This window comes from Sminthopsis crassicaudata, chromosome 2, assembly GCF_048593235.1.
Source record: "Sminthopsis crassicaudata isolate SCR6 chromosome 2, ASM4859323v1, whole genome shotgun sequence".
Taxonomy (NCBI): Eukaryota; Metazoa; Chordata; class Mammalia; order Dasyuromorphia; family Dasyuridae; genus Sminthopsis; species Sminthopsis crassicaudata.
Window position 1 is genome coordinate 260,483,275 of NC_133618.1, and position 23,260 is coordinate 260,506,534.

The following is a 23,260-nucleotide window of genomic DNA, read 5'->3' on the forward strand; positions in this document are numbered from 1 at the left end:
TTTGATCTACCATATACCAAATCTATTCATTTTAATGTGTTTCTATCCTTTTTAAAGACACTTTTCTTGGTCCCAGTTTACATTCAGGCCCCAGTTTTGTCACTATGTGTAATTGGATAAATTTCCTAATCTCTATTCCTCAGTTTCTGCATCTGCACAATATCTAAGTCATAGGATTGTTGTGAGAATCAAATCTGATAGAGAATGTAATGTTCTTTGTGTGCTATACATTTTTTACATAAATATCAGCTACGATTACTGAATCAGCTCAGTAATCATGTTTATTGGCTAGTGTTCTTAGGTAAAACAATCCTGGTAATCCTGTTGTGATCTTTTGGCTTAACTCAAAGATTCATTTAGAGGTCATTCAGGTGAATCTTTTCATTTTATAGATAATAAAACCTTCCTTCTGCTCCTTTTTCTATATGCCATGACTTAAAATACCCACAATATAGTAATTTCCTTTAACCTTATTCTGTAAAAAGATTTAACATCTGCCCTCCACATGCTTAGACACTTGACAGAACCCTATACAGAAAGAAAGCTGGAGGATATGAAAGTATGTCTTGAATACCACTTGGCCGAAGTAGAAACTGACAAGCAAGGAAATATCAAATTTTCATTTCATTTATTTCAGTAGGAATGAAAGCAAAGTTTTTTTGATTAAACCATTTCAGACCAATTTGAGTGGGTTTTTTACCCCATTAAATGAACTGAAAGTCTCATTGCCAACACCATGACCCCCAGAGACCAACTATTTTCTGTTTATTCCCAGAAGAGGTAAGGGTTGATTCCTCCCTCTTTCTCTGGTAGTCACCTTTCTCTCTGCCAAGAAAGCTCATTTTCTCCCTTCTCCTCCTTCCATTTTTCCTAGAGGCTTAATCACATGGTCCATTCAATATTTTGATCTTCACTATATTATTTCTGAAGAAGAAGCTTTTATATTTTCTCAGGGAAAGTCTGTAGTGTTGGCCATAGAGAGGGGCCAGACTGAATGCTACTTCTATGATTTCCATAGATTCCTTGAGGGTTTCTGGCCTCTTCATTAATGTCTTCATCTGAGAGAGTGGAAAATGAAGCATTATTAGGTATATAAATACTAATTAGTAAGCATCCATTATGAGCAGTGAAGTATAAAGTATTAGTTTATTTAATCTAATATATGCAATTAGAGGCAGGCTGAGATTGTCTTTCCAGGCTGTTGATATTGCTAGCATAACCTTTGTCTGGGCAAACACCAAAAGCTCAGCAAGTCCCACTGGTACACAGCTGGAATGCAACACTCTAGTTGTAGGCTTTCCCCAGTGTAAAAGTTCCCATTAGAAATATGGAGGTGGGGAGTTCCCAGTTATCATTAAACTTGGCAAGGTCTCAGTGCTTGAAGTGCTTTCCACAATTCATTTCCATATACTCTATTTGGGAAGCTTATATAGAATTTGAATTATCTTGGTGCTCATATTACTTTCTATTCAGAAACTGGTGTTTGATCTTTAAAAATGAAGTAGAAATTCCATTTTTAATGCTTCAGTTACTTCCTTCCATGATCAAAATAGATGTTTGGCTTTTATTTTTGTTCCCTAAAAATAGGAGTCTGATTTTTTTTTTGACTTGGAAGCCTTAGGGGAAACATAGAGACTTCAATAAAGTCAGCTTGTTTCCAAGACTATTCTCCTCCAAGAAAGAGAGGAACATTCCACCAGGGATACAAAAAGTAAAACTAGGAGTGTCCATTTTGTTTTCTGTGTTTATTCAAGCCTTTTAGATGATTACTAATATGACATCATAGTAATCTAAGTTACAGTCTTTGAAAACAAATGATATTTTTAGTGAAATGATTTTTTAAAACAAAATTCTAGACTCAGGTTTAACATTAAAGATCAAAATGCTGTCCAAGATAAAATAAAATCACAGTGAGGCTAGGGCTTTATAAGGTTTGAATCATTGAGTACATTTAAAAAATATCCTAGATGATCTGTAATTTTATTAGGGTGGACTTTCCTTTGACTGAAGCATGGAATTTCTATTCATATATCAATAGCTGATCTTCATGCGTTACTCTAGCCAAAAAAAAAAAAGAAAAAAAAAAGAAAAAAAAAGTATTTCTCAATGATCATATTTGTGGTATATGTGGGGAAGAGGAGCTTTGAATTAGGATTAGGATTCTCCTTTCCTCTCTTGGGCCCAAGTTTTCTGCTCTTAGAATGTGTTTCTTGAGAGGGAATAAACTCTGTTGGTCAGGAAGAACCTATTAGGAGACAGAGTGAATATTACTGGGAACAGAGATTGGAAGGTGCTAGGGACTGAGGCTTAGGTCAAGGCCAATAAAGTTATTTTCAGCTTAGAAGGAAATCGTCTCTTTTGTTTACAACTTATTTATAGAATATATTTCTTTAAAGAACAGTTTAAATTGAATTTTAAGTCACAATGTTTAGAATGGTAAAATGTAATTAAAACTATATTACATTGGTATCTGCATTCAGTTAACAACTTAAAAAGTTGTAGATGGAAAGATACTTAGTCCATTCTAAGTTCACTCTCTCCATTTTATAGATGAGAAACCTGATGGTCAGAAAAGTGAAGAGGATTGTTTGAATTCATGTTAGGAACCCTCACTAAGATTCATTCACTTATTTAGCACTTGGTAAGTGTCTACTAAATTAAAAATTACAATTTATTTGAATGGGTAAAGGGAAAGAACAGAAAAAAAAACATAAAATTTTTACATAGTTACTTTCCTTACAGAGTTTGTAATCTAGCAAGAGGGAGCAAATATGTAATGTAATGATTTAATCAAAATTTATAATATAATATAATTGTACAATTGTAATAATCCAAAATTAAAGTGTACAATTTAAAAGCATCAGGCAAATATTAAGTTCTATGTGAGGTCAGAGGAAGAAAAGAACATTCCTGTTGATGGATATAGCTATCTGGGGTGTCATGGGCTGAATCCAAGGGGTCCGTGATCAATCATTTAGAAAACAGGAAAATTTTCAAGGACTGCAAATCTTGGAGCTTATTTCTAAAACAATATACTTTACCTTTATCTCACAGCATTTCTCTTATTCTGCCTTTTCTTTCTTACATATAAACTCCTAACCTATCCTTTTCAGAGCTAACTTAGTCTTTCAGCTCAGTTATAAACCGAACTGCTATCCAACCACTTAGAGCAACACCTATTCAGGTACCATTGGCATTCTACTTACACAACAAACATTCTAATTTAGAACTTTATCATCTTTCTCATTGACTATAACTTTCCAGTTGGTCCTACTATCCTAAGTCTGTCCCTCTTCAATTTGCTTACCACATACCTGATAAAATGATTTTTTAAAATTTAAATCTGATCATGTCATTCTCCTATTTGGTGGCATTCCCTTGACTACCATCAGATATTATTTAATCTTTATATGGCTATTTAAAAACATTTCTCGTGTAAAGTTTATAATGTATGCACATATAACTTACAAATAAGTAAATATAAATGTTAGGGCTAAGCTCAAAATTTTTAGTGATGGAATGAATGTGTTTGAAAAGTATCACTGTAACCAATTAGGAGCCACTGAATGATTCTGAATTAAGGACTGACTTGGGCAAACCTTTGCTTTAGTATTAAAGGAAGGAAGGAATGGGGAGAGGAAGAAAGGAGGGAAGAAAAGGGGAGAGAAAGGGAGGAGGGGGAAAGAGTGGAGAGAACAGGAAGAGAAGGGCAAAGGGAAGGGATAGAGAAAGAAATGAAAATGGAGAGGAATAAAAGGAAATGGGAAAGGAAGGGTGACAAAGAAAGATAAGTCCCAGGAGGAATCTATGGATGAAATTTTGAGAAGCATCCATTTTAAGGAATCAAGGAAGAGACTAAAGAATCAGCAAAGAATTGAGGAAAAGAAAACAATAAAAGAGGTAGGTGGAGAACCAGAACAATAATAGATCTTTATGTCATACTTTAAAGTTTGAAAAGCATATTCCACATATATACATACACATATATTTAGATATAGCTGTGTATACACACATACACACATATATGTACATACATACATATACAAGGAATTTATATTTAAACAGGGAAGACTCATTTATTGGCCAACAATAAGTCTCAGGCCAAGCCTTAATGTGTCATTGTTTAGGTTCCCATTGACTCTGTGATTTTCTGTTTTGGCTAGAAACTCGGAGAGTCTTCCCCTCCCAGATTTATTCATCCATCTTTCTGTCTATCTATCTATTTTGATTAGGTGAAAAAGGCCATTCTTTGTCTCAGTAGCTATCTAGTCTTAATCACTGAATGACTGCAGCCTCAGTCAAACTGAGATATGTTGATGATCTCAGCTTAAAAATGTCAGGATCTCCCATTTCATCCTGGGCCAATCATCTTGATCTATATCTGGCCATTGGACCCAGATAGAACTAGAGGGGAAAGTGAGGAAGGTGAAATTGCACAGCCTTCACTCATTTAAATGCAATTCACTTGCATGTCATGGTACCATCTCCCTGATATCATGGTGGAGGACAAAAACAATTTTAGGGAATTTACTTGTAATGAAAGCTCTAGCAGTTAAGTCATCTCTGAAGGTTCTTCTAGGAGAAAGGTTAATGCTATTTAAAACAAATCACCTGGGTGCCCTCTCTTTTATTTTTCAGAGGCATTTTTTTGTATATTATTTTTGGTTCCTGTATCCTAAACTTTTTCCATCCATGACTTCTTTTTTCCTGAGAAAGTTTTTATAAAATCTCTGGTTTATGGTTGTACAAAAAAATACAAATCAAGTACATACTGATAATAAATCATAATTTTGCAACCCTCACATTTAGTTACACAAGACCCCCCTATAGGGACACAACCCAGAGTTTAAGAAATTTCATTTTAGAGAACTGAATTAAAGATAAATTATAAAAAGTTTAATTATTAAAATGGAAAGATTCTTCTGATCTTTCTGTTTTAGAGATTCAAATTAAGGTTACAAGACTTTCTTTGAGACATAATTTTTTTATGTTATATAAAAATAAAGTGTTGTAAGTGACAATTTTTTTTGCATAAAATTTGAGAAACTATTTAATTTAGGATCTGATAGAAGGGTCTCCTGGTTGTTTAAATACTGACTTACCAAATATCAATCAATCAATCAATAAGTATTTTAAAAGTGTCTTGTATATATGAGATGTTAGGGATAAAAGGACAAAAATGAGATAGTACCTGGTCTCAAGGAGCTTCCATTCTATCAAGGGAGGTGATGTGTCCTTATAAACAATATAAATATGTATATATATATATACACATACATATACACAATATAAACATAAAGTGAATTTGTGGGTGGGAGAAAGTATTAAGGTCTGGAGTGAATAGAAAAGACTTCAAATTAAAGATGGAATTTGAATTTAATTTTGAAGGAAACAAGAAATTGTGAGTAGAGACAAGAAAGGAGTGTATTTCAATGTTCTCCCTCTTGTAATTCTTTGTATTTATTCTATTTATGTTTATTCTGAATATACTTTCATATATGTTTCCCATTAAAATGTAGGGATTCTGTCCCACACTTTATAGGGCACAGTATCCATAACATCAATGGATATTTAGCAAATAATTGTTGATTGATTGGCTGACTCTAGGTAAGGGAAAGGTAAGTCTGTGCAAAGTCACAAAAAAAAAAAAAAAAAAAAAGGAGATGAAATGTCTTATGCAAGAAACATCAAGAAAGTCAGTTTGGCTGGTCCATAGGATGAATGAAGGGGAATAATATACAGAGCCCCAGGTGAAGCCAGAAAGAAAAGGGCTTTATATGCTAAACAGAAAAATTTGTATTTGATCCCAACATCAGTAAACTCTTGGAATTTATTAAATAGAGTTGTGGCATTGTAAGACCTACACTTTTGGAGAAGTGATTTAGTAACTATGTGAAATGAGTTGGTAAGGAAGGAGGTTTATGGAAGAAAAACAATTAGGGAGCTACTGCAATAGTCCAGGTAAAGAGGTCATGATGGTTTGAGCTAAGGCAGTAGCAACATCGATACAGAGAATCTGATGGATTCCAGATCAGTTGTAGAGGAAAATTTAAAAAAATAAAATAAAATAATAAAAAAAAGACTTAGCAATTGATAAATTAAGGATGTAGGAGAATGAGGAGTTGAGAATGACTCTTCAGTTACAAACCTGAGAAGCTAGGAACATGTTTTCCTTCACAGGAATAGGGATGTTTAGAAGAGAAATGAGTTTGGGGGAGCAAGAGAATGTGAGTTCAATTTTAGATACATTGAGTTTTACATGCCCACAAAATATCTACTTTGCTCATTAGGCACATGTGAAATTAAGAGCTCAGGAGAGTGCTTGAAACTGAAAAATCTGGGTCACCTGTATAAAAATTGGAAGAGAAAGAGCCTGCCTGGCAATGTCCTAAGGGCTTTGACAAATATAATTTCACTTGAATCTCAAAATAGCACTATGAAGTAGGTGCTAATGTCACACCCATTTTATAGTTAAGCAAACTGAGACAAAAAAGATTAAGCTACTAGTTTAGTTGGTAACTTACTTAGTAAGTCTAAAAGCTGGATTTGAAGTCATAACTTCCTAGTTGCCTTTAAGTTATAATTGACACCATCAGAACTGATGAAGCCACTGGAAGAGGGGAGAGAGAGAAGGTGACCCAGGAAACTTAAGATAGTTATGAACACAGCATATAGAATAGAATGAAAAATCTTTTTGAAGCTCTTTCTATATGCCAAGCACTGAACTAAAGTAATGGGGATACACATAGGAAAAATGAAATGATCTCTACACTCTAGGCGAATCACATGGAATTCATTATTTTGATAGAAAGAGGTATATTAATTTAACAAAGTGCTCATCTGTGACATCCTTGTTCCCTTCAAAATTAAGTTCAAATGCTACCTTTAATTTGAAGTCTTTTTTATTCACTCCAGACCTTAATTCTTTCTCTCACCCTGCAAATTCAATTTATGTTTATATTGTGTATATCCATGTTTATATTGTTCATATGTGCACATCACCTCTCCTGATAGAATGTAAGTTCCTTGAGGCCAGGTACTCTCTTATTTTTGTCTTTTTATCCCTAACATTTCATACATACAAGGCACTTTTAAAATATTTTATTGATTATTGCTTGGTTGATATTTGGGAAGTCAAAATATAATCAATACTACTGATTCTACTATAAAGATAGATCTCAGATTGACCATTTGTCTTCTTGCCTTAGGTTAACTATTTTTAAAATGGGGTCATCCAAAATGATTTTCCTATAATCTCATAATAGTACTGGGGAGAAAAGTGAGAAAACAGCAAACTGTTTCATATTTGATATTATGAATCATTTTAATTTCTTTGTTTTCTTTAGTCATGCTATGAGAAATAAAGTGAAGAAATGGAGCCTGATAATTACACCAGAGTAACGGAATTTGTCCTCACAGGGCTGTCCCAAACCCGGGAGGTACAACTGGTCCTATTTGTTATATTTCTTTCCTTCTATCTGATAATCTTGCCAGGAAACGTTCTCATTATTTGCACTATAAGGTTAGATGCCCACCTGACTTCACCCATGTATTTTCTATTGGCAAACCTAGCCTTCCTTGACATCTGGTATTCCTCTATCACAGCCCCTAAAATGCTTGTGGACTTCTTTGCCGAAAGGAAGATCATCTCCTTTGGGGGCTGCATTGCTCAACTCTTCTTCCTGCACTTTGTTGGGGCCTCTGAGATGTTCCTGCTCACAGTGATGGCTTTTGATCGTTACGCTGCCATCTGCCGACCCTTGCACTATGCTACCATCATGAACCGGCGTCTCTGTTGCATCCTGGTGGCGTGCTCTTGGTTGGGTGGCTTTATCCACTCCATAATCCAGGTGGCACTCATCATTCGTCTGCCCTTCTGTGGACCTAATGAACTGGACAGCTATTTTTGTGATATCACCCAGGTTGTCCGCATTGCCTGTGCCAACACCTTCCCAGAAGAATTGGTTATGATCTTCAGTAGTGGGCTGATTTCTGTAGTGTGTTTCATTGCATTACTCATGTCCTATGCCTTCCTCTTGGTCATGCTCAAGAAGCATTCAGGCTCAGGGGATAGTACCAGTAGGGCCATGTCCACCTGCTATTCCCACATGACCATTGTGGTCTTGATGTTTGGCCCATCCATCTACATTTATGCACGTCCTTTTGATGCATTCTCCTTAGATAAGGTAGTATCTGTGTTTCATACTGTGATCTTCCCCTTACTGAATCCTATCATCTACACATTACGTAATAAGGAAGTAAAAACTGCCATGAGGAAGATAACCAAAAAATACATCTTATGTAAAGAGAAGTGAGTGATCATGAGCATCCTCCCACTGAGATCCTGTGAGATAAATATTCCCAAGCTAGACAGCTGTTGTGATAGTACTTCTTTTTCTTTTTAACTAGCTCTTTTGATTTAGGGCCTTAAACTTATACTGTTTCCTTCAATCTCTAAAAGGAAGGCAGAGGAATAGAGATTGAAAGGGTCTTACTACACAAAATGAGCAAGCAAGTTGTTTCAAAATCTGTTAAAGAATAAGACTTATAAAATGCTATCCTGTGATAGGTGCAAAAAATGAAACTGATTGTTGAGGTTCTCCATCACAACTTTCACTCTTCCCAGAATGGGAATAGAAATTGAAACCGCACATATATACACACATATACTCAAAATAAAGTCACTCAGAACAAACTTAATGGCTTCTTTTAGCTATGGTCCCCATATATTTTGGAAGTAGCACTTGCCTTTCAGTAGTTGTTTTTCAGTTATGTCTGAGTCTTTATATCCCTATTTGTGGGTTTTTTTTTTTTTGTTTTTTGTTTTTTGTTTTTTTTGCAAAGATGCTGGAGTGGTTTGCTATTCCTTTTCCATTTCATTTGACAGATAAGGAAACGGAGACAATTAGGGTCAAGTAATTTGCCCAAGCAGACACAATAGTAAGTATCTGAAGCCAGATTTGAACATAAGACTTCTTGACTTTAGGTTTACCATTTCATCCACTGTGCCACTTAGCTGCCCAGAAACTGTTTACATAACTATACAGTGATGAGACTGATCCCCTTGCCTTTCATCCTCCTTTCCCTCTTCATCTCCTTCCCTAAATAATTGCCCCAAACATTGTGATTTAAGAGGTCAAAATAGGCCCAGGAGAAGAACTCTGAGAATAGCTTCCTATCATATAGAGTCCAGCACTCTTCAAGAAAATTTTCAATAGAGAATGCTTTTTTTCCCTGCCTTAAAAGTTAAAATGGTGGAAACACTCCTTGTTTCCAAGTTAAAAAGAGTTGAATGCTGTATTGTCCATACTAGCTTTCTGGAGGATCTCTGGACAGGCCTTGGTCTTTAGGTGGAGAAGTGCTGAAGGCAGGAGAGCCACCATAAGGCTGGTCAAAGATGGAGTCTGGAATCTGGAATCTGAAGCCTGAAGTCTTCTTTGTGTCTATGGCAGAGAGGCTCCTTCCCAATCTTCTCAGCCCTTAAATACTTTGGTATGATTACATCACTACATCATGGTCCAACTGTTAGGAGAGCCATTACATCCCCATATCACACTAAGTATGTGCTTAACTAGAGAATCAATCACACTGAATAGGTGCTTAACTATAAGCACCCTGCTGTCAATCTCTTAAGTATACCTTTTCAGAGTACACCTTGTTGTAAGTATCCTTGTTTCAAGTATATTGCTCCAAAGTTTAGACCCTCTACATCTCCCACTTTCTTTTGTTTTAGAAGAGAGGTAGTCACCCTCTCTGAATTCTGAGGAAGGGAGATGAAAATACCAAAAAGGGGGTGATCATGCCCCCCTGGCTTCTCAGGAAGGGAGGTAAGAACACTAAAGGAAAGTGATAAAGCCTTTCCTGACTTATTAGGAAGGGAGGTGGGCATTAAAGGAAAGTGGAGAGTCAAACCAGATATTGTTAGCATGTTTCCTCTGGGCTGAAATTGAAACAGGTATACATAAATCCATCAACATGGGAGGTATTACACAAGCACATAGTAATATACCACAGGCTAGTAGTGATGTAAGAAACAACATGAATCAATGAGGAATGCATGTCCATAAGTCCTAGAAGGAGGGTTTATAAATAACAATCACACATACACCTCCTTCAGCAGTCAAAAGATAGTCCAAAACTAATCTATTGTCCATTACTTCATGTGTCAGGAAATGCAATGATTCCTATAAGTTTTGAAGTCCTGCAACAGTCTCATCATATATCAAGGAATCCAATGATTCTTGCCAGTCTTGAAGTCCTGTATCAGTGTCATTGACAATTTTTGATGTTCATGACTCAATTGCCATAACTGCCATGCTCTTTCAGTCCTGGGCACAGTCAGCGATGGAACTATCTGATATTTCTTGGTTCTTTTCCATCTCTCCAATGGACAAGGTGAATAAGGCTTGTTGGCACATATCTGATTCTTTCTCCATCTGTAGAGATACAAGAAAACCCTCTCCCCCAAGCAGTAAACCTATCTGGTCCCTTCCATTCACCACTTTCTGAATCTCTCCACATCACTTGGTGATTATCTAAAGATAGTGGAGCTGTTCACACTGGACACTGCACTTCCAATGGGTTATGAAACCTGTCTTCAGGAGCCAGTGCATCTTTATCAAAAATCAAAAAATTAATAGTATAGAGAGATAAATTTAGACTTCTTTAGGGTTACCTGTGGCTCCCCCTTTCTTCTGTTTTTGGAGCAGTGTCTTGATGTCTCTGTTTCTCCTCTCTACTACTGCCTGTCCTTGAGGATTAAAGGGTATGCCAGTAGTGTGTAAAATCTTACACTGTGCACAAAAAGTGTGCAAAATGTTTAGAAGTATATGTGGGTCCATTGTCTGTTTTTATTGCTTGTGGCACACCCATAATGAGATTTATAATGGGTCATATCTATTTGCCAAATTTCACTGAGTCTCAAACGAAGAGAGTTCTTCCCTGGAGGGAGTGTAGGAGCATGGAATGGGAGACAAGCTGTACAGGCTTTTACTATGCTCCTAACTTCCTCTTTTGTTTTCCTAAATTGCAGATGTAAAGCTCAAACAGCCTGATGACATTTAAGATGAGATTCTTGGGCTGCTTGAAATAAAGGAGTATTGGCTAACAGGGTTAAAAGGCTATCTGCCTTTGAATTTCCATAAAAAATAGGACCTGGAAATCCACTATGAAACTGGACATTCAAGATATAAACCTTACCTGGATGTTTTCTCACTTGCTCTTGAAGTTCCTTAAAGAGCTGATATATATTAGAAGCTACAAATTGTATTTGGGGTGTGGCAATTCTTTGTACCACACCTACTGCATAGGCTGAATCAGATATTGTATTTATATCTTCTGGATAATAATTAAGAGCTAGAATGATTGTATACAATTCATTCTGCTGAGTGGACTGAAAAGGAGTTCTGACTACTCTCTTTATAGTTAAGTTATGAGAGTATACAGAGCAAATATTATGTTTGGATGCATCTGAAAAGATAGTTGGTCCTTTAAGAGGAACCTTAGAAACTTTTTCTTCAAAAAATCCATTGCCAATTATGTAATACTCTGGTTATCTTTAATGGAGAGAAGTGTGCAAAATTTGGAGTGGTGGCCAGTAAAATTTGGAGCTGTGGCCAATAAAATTTGCCATTCTGGGATAGCTTCACAGCATACATTAATTTGTGCATATAAAAGGTGTATATCTTATCAGGTCTTATCCCAGATAATTGTACTGCTCGTTTAATGGTCTTTAACAAGATTCTAGCCACAAGCACCGGGTAAGGAGTAAGGCTTTGTTCTGGTTGTAAGGGGAGGTTCACTCACTCTATCACACTGTCTCCTAGATGAAGGACTGCTGTGGGTGCCTGTTGTATAACAAAAACTGAAATTTCCAAGGGTTAAAGTGACTATTTCAACCACATTGGATAAAGCCAATTCAAGTTCTCTCAAAGCCTCTTGAGCTTCTTTTGTAAGCTGGCATGGTGAGTTTAAAACAATGTCTCCCCTTAAAATGTCATGATGGTTGCAATTGATAGATAGTTAAGCCTAACACTGGACACAACCTGTCCTATAAATTTCTGAAAGTCATTTAAGGTGTTGATCTTTGTTCTTAAAGAAAGCTTTTGTACTATAAGCACCTTAGGATGTACTTCATATCCTAAATATTGAAAAGGAGCATATCTTTGAGCTACATGCAATTTGTAGTTTCTTAGTGTTTCTATGGTCTTTTGTAGACATGCTTCTTACATTTGCTCCTCAGGTGCACATCCCAATATATCATCCATGTAATGTAATAACATAACTTTTGGAAATGCTTTTCTTACTGGTGTAAGGGCAGCAATAACATACATTTGACACATAATAGGGCTATTTTTTCATTCCATGTTGCAAAACTGTTCATTTATATCTTTTATAAGGCTCAGCTAAATTAACACAGGGCACTGAAAAATCAAATCTTTTTATCTCCTCCTTATTTATACAGAGGGATAAAATAGAAACAATCCTTAATGTCTAGAACCCAAAGAGGCCATTCTCTAGGCCTCTCACTCACACACTCACACACTTCTCTCACTTACACACTCACACACTTCTATCACTTGTCTAGGCCTCTCACACACACTCAGTGGATATAGAAATTTATCTTATTCTATAAAGAAAAAAGAGATAGGAACAATAGAAAGAGGAGGAGGACTGAAAATGGGGAGGTGTATTGGGAAAAGTAATGTTCAAAAGTAAAACACTTGTGTGGAGGGAATGGGTAGGGCATAATGGAGAAAGGGGAGCAAATAAGTGAAAACTAGCATGGATGGAATTACACAGGTGAAAAATAAATGTGAACAGGATGAGCTCACCCCTAAAAAGAAATGTATAGGGAGCAGCTAGGTGGTGCAGTGGATAGAGCACCAGCCTTGAATTCAGGAGGACTCAAGTTCAAATCTGGTCTCAGACACTTAACACTGCCTAGCTCTGTGACCCTGGGCAAGTCACTTAACCCCAGCCTCAAAAAAAAAAAATGCATAGAATGGAGTAAAAACCAGCATCCTATAATGTTGTTTGCATGAAACTATTTGAAGCAGAGATAAAGGGTAAAGGTAAGGGACTGGAGCAGACTATTATGTTTCAGCTGAAATTAAAAAAAAAAAATCAGGAATAGCGATCCTGATTTCAGCAAAACAAAAGCAAAAACAGATCTAATTAAAAGACCTATAGAAAGAAATATCTGCTGAAAATTACCATAGACAATGAAGTCATATCAGTACTAAACATTTATGCACCAAATGGTCTAGCCTCTAAATTTTTGAAGTTGAATGAATTACAGGAAGAAATAGATAACAAAATTATCTAGTGGGAAGCATCAGTTTTCTCCCTAGTAAAAATTAAAAAAAAAAAAAAAAGAAATTAAGAAGGTCAATAAAGTTCTAGAAAAGTTAGGTATGATTGATCCCTGAAAGCTGAAATGGGGACAGAAAAGAATATATTTTTTCCTTTACAATACACAGCAACCACACCTACATACTCTCTCTCTCTCTCACACACATTGACCATGTATTTAAAAAAAAAAAAGGTCCCAACAAAATGCAGAAAAGAAGAAATAGTAAAGATATTCTTTTCAGATAATTAAGACAATCAATAATGGATCTCAATAATGGGGGATTAAAATTAATTGCAAGTCAAATAATCTAACCTTAAAAGGACGTGGGTCAAAGAACAAATCATAGAAATAATTGATAATTTCATTAAAGAAAATGGCAACAATCAGAAAAAAATCCTAAAATTTATGGCATACAGCCAAAGTAATACTTAGGGGAAATTTCATATCTCTAATTTGTTTACATCAATAAAATATAGGAAAAAAACAGATTAATGAATTGTGTATACAACTAAAAAAACTAGGAAAAAAATCACAAATTATACACCAAGTTGAAAATCCTGAAAAGCAAAGGAAATATTAATAAAATTGAAAGCAAGAAAATTATTGAACTAAAAAATAAAACTAGAAGCTCTTACTATTAAAAATTAATTTAATAAATAAACCATTGGTGAATTTGATTTAAAAAAAAGAAAAAACAAAACCAATTTACTAGTCTCAAAAAAGAAAGAAAGGAGTGAATTTACCATTAATGAAAGAGAAATTAAGACAATTGATAGAAGCTATTTTGCTCAATTATATGCTAATAAATTTGACAACATAAGTGTAATGGATAAATGTTTACAAAAATATGTTACCTATATTAATAGAAGAAGAAATAAAATACTTAACCTGATTTTACAAAAAGAAATTGAGTAAGTCATCAATGAACTACTTGAGAAAAAATCTCCAAGGCCAGATGAATTCACAAGTTAATTTTACCAAACATTTAAAGAATAATTAATCTCAATATTATACAAATGATTTGGAAAAATAGGCAAAGAAGGAGTCCTACCAAATCCTTTTTTATGACACAAACATGATGCTGATAACTAAACCAGGAAGAGCCCAAAAAGAGAAAGAAAATTATAGATCAATTTCCCTTATGAATATTGATTCAAACATTTAAAATAAAATTTTAACAAAGAGATTACAATAATATATTACAAGGATCATGCACTATTGCCAAGTAGGATTTATACCAGGAATGTAGAGCTAGTTCATTATTAGGAAAAATACCATCATAATTGACCATATCATAACAAAACTAACAGAAATAATATGATTATATCAATATGTGCAGTAAAAACCTTTAATAAAATTCTGTGCCTATTCTACTAAATACACAAGAGAACATAGGGATAAATGGAGCTTTATCTTAAAATAAGCAATATTTATCAAAAACTATTAGCAAACAATGTCAATAATGGGGATAAGCTTTCAGTTTTCCCAGTGCAATCATGGGTGAAGCAAGGATGCCAATTATCACCCTTATTATTTAATATTGTGGTAGAAATGCTAGCTATAGCAATAAGAAAAAGGAAATTAAAGGAACAACAATAGACAATGAAAAAACAAAACTATCATTTTTTGGAGATAATATGGTGATATACTCAGAAAATTCTAGAAAATCAACTGAAGTAATTAACAACTTTATTAAAGTTGCAGGATACAAATAAACTCACATAAATCATCAGCACTTCTATATAGTACCATCAAAGTCCAGTAGCAAGAGATAGAAAGAGAAATTCCATTTAAAAATAACTGTACAGAATATTTGGTAGTATATTTGCCATGGACTATATGGTCATAATCATAAAACACTTTTCACACAAAGTCTCATCTAAACATTTGGAAAAACATTAATTGTTTATGGGGAGGCTTAGTCAATATGGCAAAAATGACAATTCTACTTAAATTTATTTATTTAATGCAATACATATCAAAGATATATGCATATACATATCATATAGAACTAAAATTAAAAAAAATTCATCTGGAAGAACAGAACTTCAAGGATATCAAGGAAATCAATGAAAAAATGTAAAAGAAGTCTAGTCTAGTCATATTAGACTTCAAACTGTATTCTTAAATGGTAATTATTAAAAACAATTTCATTTTGGCTAAAAAATGGAGTAGTGGATAAATGAAATAAGTTAGGTACAAATTACATTATAGTAAATGATCATAATAACTAGTATATGATAAATCCAAAGATCCAAGCTTTTGGAAATAAAACTCATTACTTAATAAAAACTTCTTGGTAAACTAGAAAACAATATGGTAGAAACTAGGTATAGAGCAATTATCTCACACCATATACAAAATAAGTTCAAAATGTGTACATCATTTAGATAAAAAGGGTTACTACATAAGTAAATTTAAGAAGCATGTAATAACTTATCTGTCAGATTTATAGATAAGGCAAAGATTTAGGACCAAAGAAATATAAAGAATGTTACAAAATGGAAAATAGATAATTATGTTGAAAATGTTTTTGCAAAAACAAAATCAATTCAACCAAAATTATAAGGAGAGCAGAAAACTGCGAGAAAATTTCACAAGTGTCTCTGAAAAAGGTCTCATTGCTAATATTTATAAAATTTATTTATGGAATTTATAAAATACAATTCTTTCCTCAATTGATACCTGGTCAAAGGATATGAAGAGGCAGTTTTCAAACAAAGAAATCAAAGATATCTATACTCATATTGAAGAAAAATGTCTAAATACTCTTTATCTGAGAAATGCAAATTAAAACTACTCTGAGATACTACCTCACACATATCAGAGTGGCCAATATGAAAAAAAAAAGGAAAATGCTGAATGTTGGAGAGGATGTCGAAAACTATTGGCAGACTTGTGAACTTATCCAACCATTGTGGAGAGCAATGTGGAACTATGACCAAAGGGCTATAAAACTATACATATCCTTTGATTCAGCAATATCACTTCCAAAAGACATCCCTAAAAAGAGAGACTGGTCTATTTTTATATATAGCAGATTCTTTTGATAGCTAAGAATTAGATATCGAAGGGATACCTATCAATTGAGGAATGTCTAAATGATCTGTGGTATATGATTGTAATGAATATTTTTTGTGGTATAAGAAATGACAATTAGGATTAGTTTCAGAAAAACTTGGAAAGACATGAACTGATGCATAGTGAATTGAGCATAACCAGTAGAACATTATAAAAGTAACAGCAATATTGTTCAATGAAGAACTAAAAATGACTTAGCTATTCTCAGCAATACAATGATCTAAGACAATTCCAAAGGAGTAATGATGGAACATGGTATCTACCTCCAGAGGAAAAAGTTGATATTGATTGAATATAGACTAAAGTATACTATTTTTCACTTTTTTCATTTTTTCTTTTGTTTAAATATTTTTGTACAAAATAACAAATATAGAAATGTTTTATATAATTGCACATGTATAATCTAAGTAAAAATGTCTAAAAATTGGGTGGGTAATAAATGTAAATGTATTTCCCCAATCTTTCTTATTATATTAATATTTTCTGAGTAAACTAAGTATTAATTGCAGTTAGAAGCATTTGCTTTAGAAGAAAAGTATGGTCTCTCAGTGAATTAGAAAAAAAAATAGTCATAACTACCAACAATGTCAGAAAATTCTCATAAGAATACTTGCCAAAACCCTAGTAACTACTAGAGTACTTTGCCATTTTGTTTTATAATAGATTAAAACAAACAAGGTTAAATGACTTGCCTACAATCACATAGCTAGTAAATGTCTGAGGTTGGATTTGAAATCAGATCTTCTTGATTTCAGGCCTAGCACTCTATTTACTGAGTCATTTAGCTGCTGAGAGAAGACATGGAAAAAAAGTAAAATTTTTTTTACTGGCTCTTAGGAAGATGTCCTTCTGAATTCAGAAGGGAATTCTAATCTGACAAGATTTTTTTGCCCCTCATTAGGTACTCTTTGGCTTTGTACCTGTCTGAGAGTGCACGTGATACTTATGGCTCTATGTTACCTACACATTCACTGTCACTCTGTTTTGTTTCTGACAATAAATAATGATGGTAGCTCATATTTATATAACATTATAGCAAAGCAATTAATGTATTATTTCATTTTCTTAAATTTATCACTTTCATTTGAAATGACTTTCTTATCTTCAAAGAATTCAGAGACTAATTGACTTCTCTAAATTAAATCAGTATGCTTACCATATCATTATTATAGTCATTTATGAAATATTAAACCTGAAAAGAAGGATTGACCTTGAAGAATACAACAAAGAATTTCAATAAATATTTATATTTGTTACAAAGGTCTTGCTTAGGTCTTTGTCTAATGGAGTCACAAATATCATTCTAATAATTCCCAATGCAAGTATTCTTCAGGATTGAAGTATTCCCAGATGACCACAGCAGATTTTTTTTTTTTATTGCATCACGAGAAAGTATGATGTTTTAGGAATCTAGAAAGAGGCACTAAAGGAGAATGGATGTTTGAAGGAAACTCATGAGCAATCCTTTAAGTATAGAAGCACCATCATGGCTTCAGAGCATAACTGATTACTTTTTTCAGAGGACAGCAGAAGACTTCTGGTCATCTTTGACATTTGTTGGAAACATACTTGTGAGAAAGAAATAGTAAGTGATAGAAATGGTTGAAATAGGAAGGGTTCTATATATGAGAAGATGTCTTTTGATTTAAGATGCTTTGGGCTGAAAGTCAGAGTTACTGCAGAGAAAGTCTTATGTGTAGGTATAAAGGTTAAGTAGGTAATTAAGGTCTGATTTCAGGGGTCTTTTTCTAGATGTTTCTATTTTTGTCTTTTATCCTAACATCTTTTCCTATTGCTCAGAATTTTTAATATAATTTTATATCATAATGAAAGACAAAATACATGTAAAAACTGAAGACTTTGAGGCTCAGGGAAGTGGCATTTGCCATATTTATATAGTTAAGAAGTAATTGATTTAAGGCTTTTAAATCTAGTTTTTTTTTTGGCTCCAAGTCCACTGCTTCTTCCATTACATAAAAGGCTTATAATTTTGTGTATCATATCCCACTTTGACTGTCAGAAACATATGGTCACAATTTCAAAACAATGTTTTAAAATGCACACAATTTAAAAATAATCTGGAATCAAGAGGATCTGAGCTCAAATTTTGCCTCTGACACTGTGTAAATCTGGGCAAGTCACTTAACCCCAATTGCCATCCCCCACTAAAAAATATACCAAATAAAATAAATGGAATTATAAAAGAAATCAATTTTTGAAATAAAGTTGGCAAAATAATTTTTAAAAATAAGTTCACAATCCCCAGGTTAAGAATTTCTGCAATACCACAAAAAAGTTAATGACTACAAAAAGTGATACTAGTGGTAGCAGCAGCAGATTTGTAGCCTTTCTTCTATGACCTCTGAAACCTGTACTCTCCAATTGAGCCAGGGCAGAAGGATAGCTTCCATATGGAAAGCAGACCTGTAGATAGGGGAGTTTGATATTGTCTCATCAGTAAGACATTGCATATTTGTCTATGTGCATAAAATAACTGTTTATAACATACCTATCCTTGCTTTTTGAATGAATAGAGAGCTCTGGAACCACTCTTTGAGACCTGTCACAGAATAAGGTAAAAGTATATGAATGGAAGAAGACAAGAGAAATCAAAAAGAGAGTAGAGATAAGTAGATTGGCAAGGTAGGGTGACATTATCCTCATAATACTTCAGTTTCCACTCTCTTCACACACATATTCAACTTCATCTTTCTTATTAATATAAATAGTAGAGTTGATCAGACATACTCTGGGTCTGATATTCTGTAATTAAGATTATATAAAAATAGAGCAGTAGTGAAGTTTATAGGGATCAATTTAAATTGAGATATCTATCTCTATGGTACTAGTTTCTGATCATTTCTATTCCACTAGAAACTTGGATTCTATGCCGGAGTCCCCTGGTTCTGAGAGTCACCTCAACTCGAAATACCCAGGTCTTCCAAGATACTTACAAAGCTCTTCCTCACCATGTCCATATGAAGGTATTCTCCTTCCTCCTTCCAGAACTCCTTTGATGTGTTGCTTTCCTTTGAAAGTATATAAACTCTTTGAAATTGAGGATTGTCTTGTTTATTTTCTTATGTTTTGTACCCCTAGCTCTCTCTCTTTTTAATTTTAAGATTTTTCAGTTTCATAAAACAATTACCAAGAGAGTATGGCAGAGTTTGGTATGCTTTATCCGGAATAAGGTTTAGAAAGGAGAATGATGGCACCACAATTTTGACTTTTTATTCCTAATCTGCATATATTCATTTACTCATTTGACCCTCAAAATAATTTTATAAAATAGGATATCTATGCATTCCCATTTCATAGATAAAGAAATTCAGGCTGAAAACACAAGCATGGGATAGACTATCTAAGAAGAAGGTAAAGGATAGATGAGTATTTCTTATATTTTATTGAATCTATAACCGTTTACCTGGAGCAGACAGTCTTTGAGCTGGAGTGGTTTGATCAAAGTCATATTACCTTGATGGAGGAATGGTAATTGTGGAATTAGATCTTAGTCTCATCTTTTCTATGTGTTCTACCCATTACTATGCATTATTATTAAAATAGGAATTAGGAAAATTGAATTTAGAAATGGAAGAGACCTTTCAAATTCATTAATTAAATGAGGAAACCTTAGTCCAGAAATTAAGTGACTTGTATAAGGTCGTACAAATATAATATTAGGAGTAGAATTTGAAACAGTATCCTCTAACAGTAAAAAGTCTAAGCAGATGATTAGAATCCATGGAGACTACATATATTACAAGTAAAACAAAAGAGTAGTCAAGGATCCAAACACAAGATGAGAATGGAAGGGAAATTAGAATCTAGGCAGCATTCTATACAAGCAGTAGGCAAAAGGTATCACTGAAATCAAATTTAGTATTTATCAAGGAGCTTTGGCTCTATACAAGCCAGTGCCAAAATATAGGCTTCCCAAAGTCCAAAGTTAAGAAAGGTGAGGAAATACTCACAGTTCATAAAAGGGAAGTTTTAAGACATAGATAAAGTAGGGCAGATTCTAACAAGCTATATGGTAGTGGTGGTGGTGGATGCAATCACTGAATCTCAGAGTTTAAAGGGGGTTTATAAGTCATCTATTCTCATTGGTATTGTGCTCATTGTGAGCACTTTCCATGTGAGTTCTGTATAAAATACATTTTTTGATAATAATAAGAATACATTTGGCATTTGAACATGACCAGCTCAATTGAGTTGTGTTCTCTACAGTAAAGTTGGAATGCTTGGCTGTGTAATTCGAGAAAACTCTTCAGTGTCTGATATCTTATCCTGCCAGATAATCTTCAAAATCTTCCTAAAACAATTAAAATGGAAACAATTCACTTTCCTAGCATTGCACTGGTAGACTGTCTAAGGCTCATGGGCATACAACAATGAGGTCAGCACAGTGGCTTTGTAGACCTTCAGTTTGGTAATCAGTCTAACACCTCTCCCTCCTACACTTTTGTTTGGAGCTTCCCAAAGACTGAGCTACTCTGTTAATGTGTGTATCACATAAAAGAGGGATAAGAACAAAACCTATTTCTGTGTGTTGCTGTGAAAGTGAAATGAAATAATATTTATAAAGAATTCTGAAATCCTTAAAAGTACTAAATAAATGTCAGCTATTGTTATCTTTAAGTAACAAGAAATATAGCAACAATAATAAATGATAATGATACATTGTTCCTTTGGTTGAAAATCCTTTATATGGCTTTTAAAAACCTTCTTACTATCTTTTCAGACTTCTTAGTTCTTATGCCTTCCAATATACTTTTTAAACTAGTGCTACTGTCCTTGCAATTCTTCACATTGGATTCTCTAGCTCCTTACTCTGGGCATTTTTACTTGCTATTCTCTCATTCCTAGAATTTTGTCCCTCTTAATTCTAGATTTTCTGGCTTTCTTTGAGTATCAGCTAAGATCTCTCCTTCTTTAAATTGTCTTTTCTGAGCCCTTTTACTGCCAGTGTCTTCCCTCTGCTGATTATTTTGAATTATTATTTATTTATCTTGTTTGCTTATAGAGCACAGCTCCTTCTCCCATGAGGGCACCCCATCCATGCTGGGCAGTCCTTTTTTTAACATGTCTCCTCCATTAGACTATATGCTTTTTAAGAACAAGGATTGGCTTTGACTTTGTTTATATCTTTTCAAAAAATATCTCTTTTTCAGTACCTGGTACACAATGAGTATCTAATAAATGGTTGTTGGCTACTTCTCTAAGGCTTCACACATTGCTTCTAATTCTGTCTTCTGAGAAAACAAATAATAACAAAGGAGTTTATCAAAGTTGGGAACCAAGGTGCTAAAAACAGGCTTTCTCTCTGATACCAGGAATATTTGTCATTAAAATATCATTTATTATTAGAGAGAAAGGGTCTGAATTAATTGTAATAATTTTTTATCCATTAATATTTTCCAGGTTGAGTAAATGGAGCTAGAGAATAACACAGTGACTGAATTCATTCTTCTGGGTCTAACTCACTCTCAAGAGATACAACTTTTGGTTTTTATACTGATATTCTCATTCTACATGGTCATCCTTCCTGGGAATCTTCTCATCATTGTCACTATAAGATCAGATCCTACTCTCACAGCACCTCTATATTTCTTCCTGGGCAACCTGGCTTTCTTGGATGCTTCTTATTCTTTCATTGTAGCTCCCAAGATGCTGGTAGATTTCTTGTACGAGAAGAAGACCATCTCTTATCAAGGATGCATTACCCAGCTCTTCTTCTTACATTTCCTTGGAGTAGGTGAGATGTTCCTTCTTGTGGTGATGGCTGTTGACCGCTATATAGCAATCTGCCAGCCCTTACGTTATGCAACCTTCATGAACCGCCAGGTATGCTACATGCTGTTGCTAGCCCTGTGGGTTGGGGGTTTTGCCCACTCCATCGTGCAGGTGGCTCTCATTGTCCGTCTGCCTTTCTGTGGCCCAAACCAGCTGGACAACTTCTTCTGTGATGTCCCACAGATCATCAAGCTGGCCTGCACTGACACTTTTGTGGTTGAGCTCCTGATGGTGTCCAACAGTGGACTGCTCACCCTGCTATGTTTCCTGGGTTTGCTGACATCCTATGCTGTCATCCTCTTTCGAGTAAGGGGTTCTTCTTCTGAGGGGAAGAGCAAGGCTTTGTCCACTTGTACCACCCATGTTATCATTGTGTTTCTAATGTTTGGCCCTGCCATTTTTATTTATACCCGTCCTTTCAGGACCTTTCCAGCAGACAAAGTGGTTGCTCTCTTTCACACTGTCATCTTTCCTTTGCTAAATCCTGTGATTTATACCCTGAGAAATCAGGAAGTGAAGGCCTCTATGAGGAAATTAGTCAACAGGCATATCATTTGTGGAGCTAAATGAAGAATAAATGTCACTTAGTACATCTTGGCTGAGATTCATTCACTATAACTATGTTCTCTAGTAAGAAAAATCTAATTATTCAGAAGAAGGACACAGGGTTGTAAAAACTTGAGCATATTAGAGAATGTCACATTCATGCCTTGACTTGCTAAAATACAGAATAAAGTTAGTGGATACAAATACTCAGGGAGGGGAAAAAGAGAAAATTGGTCAGTTTGCTTGATAAGCATGATGGGCTCAAATCTATGTTTTGGGGAGGATTCTGGCAATTCTTTTTTTTTTTTAATAATAGCTTTTTATTTTCAACTACAAAGGTAGTTTTCAACATTCAGCCTTGCACATTTTTCTCCCTCCCTTTCCTCCACTCCTTACCTAGACAACAAGTAATCCAATAGATGTTAAATATGTGCAAATCTTCTATACATTTTTCCACAATTATCATGCATAAGAAAAAATCAAATC

The 23,260-nt window shown here is 34.4% G+C and overlaps 2 protein-coding genes across 2 annotated transcripts; both read left to right on the forward strand.

Annotated features, from left to right (window-relative positions):
- The first annotated feature begins 7,373 nt into the window (after nt 1-7,373).
- LOC141553409 (olfactory receptor 4M1) lies at nt 7,374-8,315 on the forward strand. The gene has a single exon (XM_074285078.1). The coding sequence runs from the start codon at nt 7,374-7,376 to the stop codon at nt 8,313-8,315; it is 942 nt and encodes a 313-aa protein (XP_074141179.1).
- Nucleotides 8,316-21,865: 13,550 nt separating this feature from the next.
- On the forward strand, nt 21,866-22,798 carry LOC141553410 (olfactory receptor 4N5-like). The gene has a single exon (XM_074285079.1). The coding sequence runs from the start codon at nt 21,866-21,868 to the stop codon at nt 22,796-22,798; it is 933 nt and encodes a 310-aa protein (XP_074141180.1).
- Nucleotides 22,799-23,260: the final 462 nt, after the last annotated feature.

What these genes read in the sequence shown, in the direction of transcription:
- LOC141553409 (XM_074285078.1), top strand. Translation starts at nt 7,374, where the DNA reads ATGGAGCCTGATAATTACACCAGAGTAACGGAATTTGTCCTCACAGGG.
- LOC141553410 (XM_074285079.1), top strand. Translation starts at nt 21,866, where the DNA reads ATGGAGCTAGAGAATAACACAGTGACTGAATTCATTCTTCTGGGTCTA.